This window comes from Epinephelus moara, chromosome 19 (assembly GCF_006386435.1).
Source record: "Epinephelus moara isolate mb chromosome 19, YSFRI_EMoa_1.0, whole genome shotgun sequence".
NCBI classification, from domain to species: Eukaryota; Metazoa; Chordata; class Actinopteri; order Perciformes; family Serranidae; genus Epinephelus; species Epinephelus moara.
The window spans coordinates 735,010-740,213 of NC_065524.1; the positions used below are offsets into that span (position 1 = coordinate 735,010).

At 41.3% G+C, this 5,204-nt stretch overlaps 1 protein-coding gene across 1 annotated transcript in view; it reads left to right on the top strand.

Moving 5' to 3' along the window:
* LOC126406524 (inactive pancreatic lipase-related protein 1-like) overlaps positions 1-5,204 on the top strand; it is a 69,786-nt gene that overhangs the window by 3,750 nt on the left and 60,832 nt on the right. The window contains exon 2 of the mRNA XM_050070838.1: positions 3,629-3,780. Coding sequence (XP_049926795.1) covers positions 3,629-3,780 — 152 coding nt within the window. The remainder of the gene's footprint in view (positions 1-3,628; positions 3,781-5,204) is intronic.

Here is a 5,204-nt window from a genome sequence, read left to right on the forward strand (position 1 = left end):
TTGTTTGTTTGTCTGCAAAATAACTCAAAAAGTTCTGAACGGATTTTGATGAAATTTTCAGGAAAGGTTGATAATGGGACAAGGAATAGATGATAAAATTTTGGTGGTGATCGGTTGAAGCAAAGTGGATAAAATAATAAAATGGCGGGAAATCCGAGCTGCTTGGCGGAGGTCTGCGCTCTCCAAGTGCTCTAGTTACAGATATGCGATGTTATTTGGCCATGGTGATCGCCGCTTGCTGTTGGTTTGCAGGACTTTCGTTTTTCTGCTGATGTTGTTTTTTTTATCTATGTACACTGTCTTGGTTCGTCATGTCAGAGGTAGTGAGTTTTGGATTTTTTTTGTAACTGTAATAATTTTTTTTGTATTACATTAAGCAATGATATGAGTGTTTGTTAAACATACTGTATAGCCTGGTAATCAGAATAAGAAAGACTATTGATCCCTGCTGGGAAGTTCTTGTTACATAAATCAAATATATGAGTATTTCTGTACTTGCTTCTGTTTTTATCTGCCAGTACCTGCTTTTTCCCAGTAATTGTTTTGATTACAATAAATAGATCTGTTGTGTGATAGCGGAGTGGAGAGTCAGCAGCTGGATTTTGCACTCACGGTCAGTAGTATTCGTAGGTGTATAGGCAAACAAACAAACAACAACCACAACGACCATTATTCATTGTATTATTACATTTGTGGGAAGTTATTACAATAAAGATTCCCCATAAACGTAATAAATCCCTGCAAACGTAATAGTTATTACATTTGTGGGAAATCACATGTTACGTTTGTAGTAGGCAGCGGTTATTACATTTGTGGAAAATTTCTTACATTTGTGGGTTTATTACATTAAATGCTGCAGATTTTTATTACGTTTGTGGTTTATTGCGTTTGTGGACAGTTATTACATAGGCGGGCGTTACAATCCCTCTTCCAGGACGGACAGACGTGCAATAGATGTCGTACAGAACAGATCAACATAATAAATTAACAGTAATCCGTATGACACAGTGAGACAGAAAGAGAGACAGAGAGAGAGAGAGAGAGAGAGAGAGACAGAGACAGAGACAGAGACAGAAAGAGATGCAGGACAGACGGTAATGACAGTAGCCTACAACAGCATTAATGAAAGTAATGATATTATAATAATATTATAATTATAATTCTGGTTATTGTGGTACAATATGTTGAAAGTATATATAAATGTCTGATAGTATACATATGTGACAATAATCATATGTGTATAATAACAGTAGAAGTATGACTAATGGAAACAGCAGCAGCAGGAGGCATCTGGCAGGACCACAGCAGCAGCACAACCACACGTCACACTATCCAGGCACCGCTGCGATATGAGTTAACCTGCAAGACAGTGGAGCACAAACGCTCCGGAGAAGAAGCAGAGTAAGTGACATGCAGTATGGCCGAGTTAGCAAGATGCAATAACAGGACATGAGAGAGAGAGAGAGAAGGAGAGAAGGTGCCCGGTGTATTATAGGGGGTCCCCCGGCAGACTAGGCATAAGTCAGCCTAACTAGGGGCTGGTACAAGGCAAGCCTGAGCCAGCCCTAACTATAAGCTTTACCAAAGACGAAAGTCTTAAGTCTAGTCTTAAATGTGGAGACGGTGTCTGCCTCCCGGACCGCAACAGGAAGATGATTCCACAGGAGAGGAGCCTGATAGCTGAAGGCTCTGGCTCCTGATCTACTTTTGGAGACTTTAGGGACCACGAGTAACCCTGCATTCTTAGAGCGCAGTGTTCTGGTGGGATAATATGGCACTATGAGCTCTATAAGATATGACGGAACCTGACCATTTAGGGCTTTATAAGTTAACAGTAGGATTTTAAATTCAATTCTGGATTTTACAGGGAGCCAGTGCAGAGAAGCTAAAACAGGAGAAATATGATCTTGTTTCTTAGTTCCTGTCAGTACACGTGCCACTGCATTCTGAATTAGCTGGAGAGTTACCTGACTTATTAGAGCTACCTGATAATAGGGAGTTATAGTATATCCAGCCTAGAGGTAACAAAAGCCTGGACCAAATTTTCTGCATCTTTTCGGGTCAGGATAGGCCTAATTTTCACAGTATTACGCATATGAAAAAATGCAGTCCGTGAGGTTTGTTTTAAATGAGAATTAAAAGACAAATCTTGATCAAATATTACTCTGAGGTTTCTTACGGTAGTGCTAGAGGCCAGAGCAATGCCAGCTATTTGACGACTGGGGATGAGAACGTGTTGGAAATTCAGTCCATGTGGGAAGTGAGGGTTTTGTAAGTAAGTAAAATTTATTTGTATAGCACTTTTCACAGAGAGGACTCACAAAGTGCTTCACAGTCTTAAAATACAGACAAGAATACATACATACAAACATACAGGTCACATACAGAGACACAAAAATGAAACAGTTGTTGCAAAACTAAATCACTTAAGACAAGTTAAAGAATGCCTGCCTATACAGATAGGTTTTAAGATGCTTCTTAAAGATATCAACCGATGCTGCGGCTCTCAAGATCTGTGGGAGGGCGTTCCACAGTCTGGGTGCAATGGACTCAAAGGCCCGGTCACCTCTAGTTCTAAGCCTAGTGCGAGGAACTGCCAACAGGCCGTGATCGGCAGACCTAAGTGTCCTACTAGGAACATATACATGCAGCAGGTCAGACAGATACTCAGGTGCCTGATCATGAAGGGCTTTGAATGTTAAAACAAGGATTTTGAACTGGATCCTAAAGCTGACAGGAAGCCAGTGTAGGGAGGCCAGGACAGGAGTAATGTGGCAGTTTTTGGGTGATTTGGTTAACAGCCTGGCAGCGGCATTCTGCACCAGTTGGAGGCGATCTACATGAGTTTTACTGAGACACATGAAAAGAGAGTTGCAGTAATCCAGACGTGATGACACAAAGGCGTGAATGATCATTTCTAGTTCAGCATGTGATACAACAGATCTCAGTTTTGCAATGTTTTTAAGGTGGAAAAAGCATGTACGGGTCAACATGTGAATGTGTTTATCAAAGTGCATGGCCTGGTCAAAAATAACTCCGAGATTTCTCAGGTCAGAGCGGATATTTGAATTCAGGGACCCAATACAGCTCGCCACCCTAGAAGCAGTACAGTCAGGAGCGACAATAAGGACCTCCGTCTTAGCAGCGTTAAGCTGGAGGAAATTGTTGACCATCCAGTCATTAATTGCAGACAAACAGTCATGCAGTACATTCAGACTGTCAGTCCTGTCAGGATTAAAGGAAAAATACAGCTGAATATCATCTGCGTACATATGATAAGATACACCCTCAAACCTGTTGATAATGTTTCCAAGAGGTAGCATATACAAAGCAAACAAAATTGGACCCAACACTGAGCCCTGGGGCACCCCACAAGAAAGGGGGACGGACTCGGACATAAAAGGACCAGATGCTACAGAGAAACTTCTACCAGAGAGGTAGGAGGCAAACCAGTCAAGGGCACTGCCTGAAATGCGAACAAAGTTACTGAGCCTATCTAACAGGATGCGGTGATCCACAGTATCGAAGGCTGCGCTAAGGTCAAGCAGCATTAGTATGGTACATTTACCATTGTCAGAGGCCATCATGATGGCCTCTGACAATTGTGGTGTGTTCTCCATGTCCACAGCAACCGAGGTCTGTTTTGATGAGCTGGGCTGCTTTGGTGACCTTCCTCCCTGGGGAGGCACTACTCAGAGACCAGCTACCATTCTGCCCTGGCACCCTGACGAGATTGACACCCGCTTCCTCCTCTTCACCCAAAAGAACCGTTACTACCAGGCAAGGAGAGGTTATATTTATCTTTTTATTTTTTGCTTGGAACTGTCTTATCACAGACATGTATGTGAAAACCATGTGTGCATCCACTGTGAAGATACAAGTAAATTAATTAACGAAAGGGTTCACATTTGTTCAAATCTGTTTTGAAATAATACTCACATGCCCAAATGTACATTAAAGGGGGTTACTGGTCAGTGAAATTTCTCTTGTCAATATTGGCCCCAAAGAGTCACCTTACAAAGTGATGGCAACAAAAGTGTATGGGGACAAAATCAGTTTCCCTCTGTACAAAAATACATTCCTGAATTCAAAAAGTCAAGACTTCAGCAGTCTGATTTAGACAAACCAAGTGGGTTTTATTCAAAGCTACAATTTTCTTTTCTGTTATTTAAATTTATCGTGCTTTTACAGGAGTGAGAGCTGTGATGAACCTTATGACCTGTGGCAGAGGGACAGTAACACGAAGAGGGACACATGTTCTAAAGAGACCACAAGTTGGGAAGACTTTGCTTGTGTTGGGGTTTACTAATGGCAGGTTGGTTATTGATTATTAATTACTAATTGTAATTAATTGAGAAAATTCCGGGGCACCATCCTGGGATCAGGGATCAATGACCAACCTATATTTAGTCAAAAAGGGGAATCCTCATCTAAGTTTGTATATGTAAAATATTAACAATCAAATAGGTTAGAGGGTGTGAACCTGAGCACTGACAGTCTCAACCAGCTGTTGATACAACAAACAATGCACAAATAACCACAGAGAATTGCTCTAATGAAGTTACAAATGTTTATTAAGGCAATAATTAATCAACCAATCAAGAACTTGAATTAATAAACACACTAGACTAATGAACAACTAACTAGAAGCAGCAAATCAAACCATGCAAGTGGATTTGTGTGTGTGTGTATGTGTGAGGGAGTGTGTTTGAGGGGGAGGGGCAAGAGAGAGAGAGACAAAAGTGGCAGTGACCTTGTGGGGGTCACACTACCACAGACCTAAAAGGGCGGATGCAAACACATCACGCCAAGGGTTGATATGACTAAGGCGGAATTTATACTTCTGTACTGAATTGACACCATAGCTACAGCATAGGCTCTGCCTTGAGGGAATTGGACTTGGACTCAACAGTGAACTGATTGGATTTTGGTGGTCAAAGGTCAGTGTGACCTTGCATCTGTTTAATTCTTGTGAACAAGATATCTCAAGAACATCTTAAGAGAATTTCTTTAAATTTGACACAAACGTCCACTTGGACTTGAGAATATCAATCAATCAATCAATCAATCAATTTTATTTATAAAGCCCAATATCACAAATCACAATTTGCCTCACAGGGCTTTACAGCATACGACATCCCTCTGTCCTTATGACCCTCGCAGCGGATAAGGAAAAACTCCCCAAAAAAAACCCTTTAACGGGG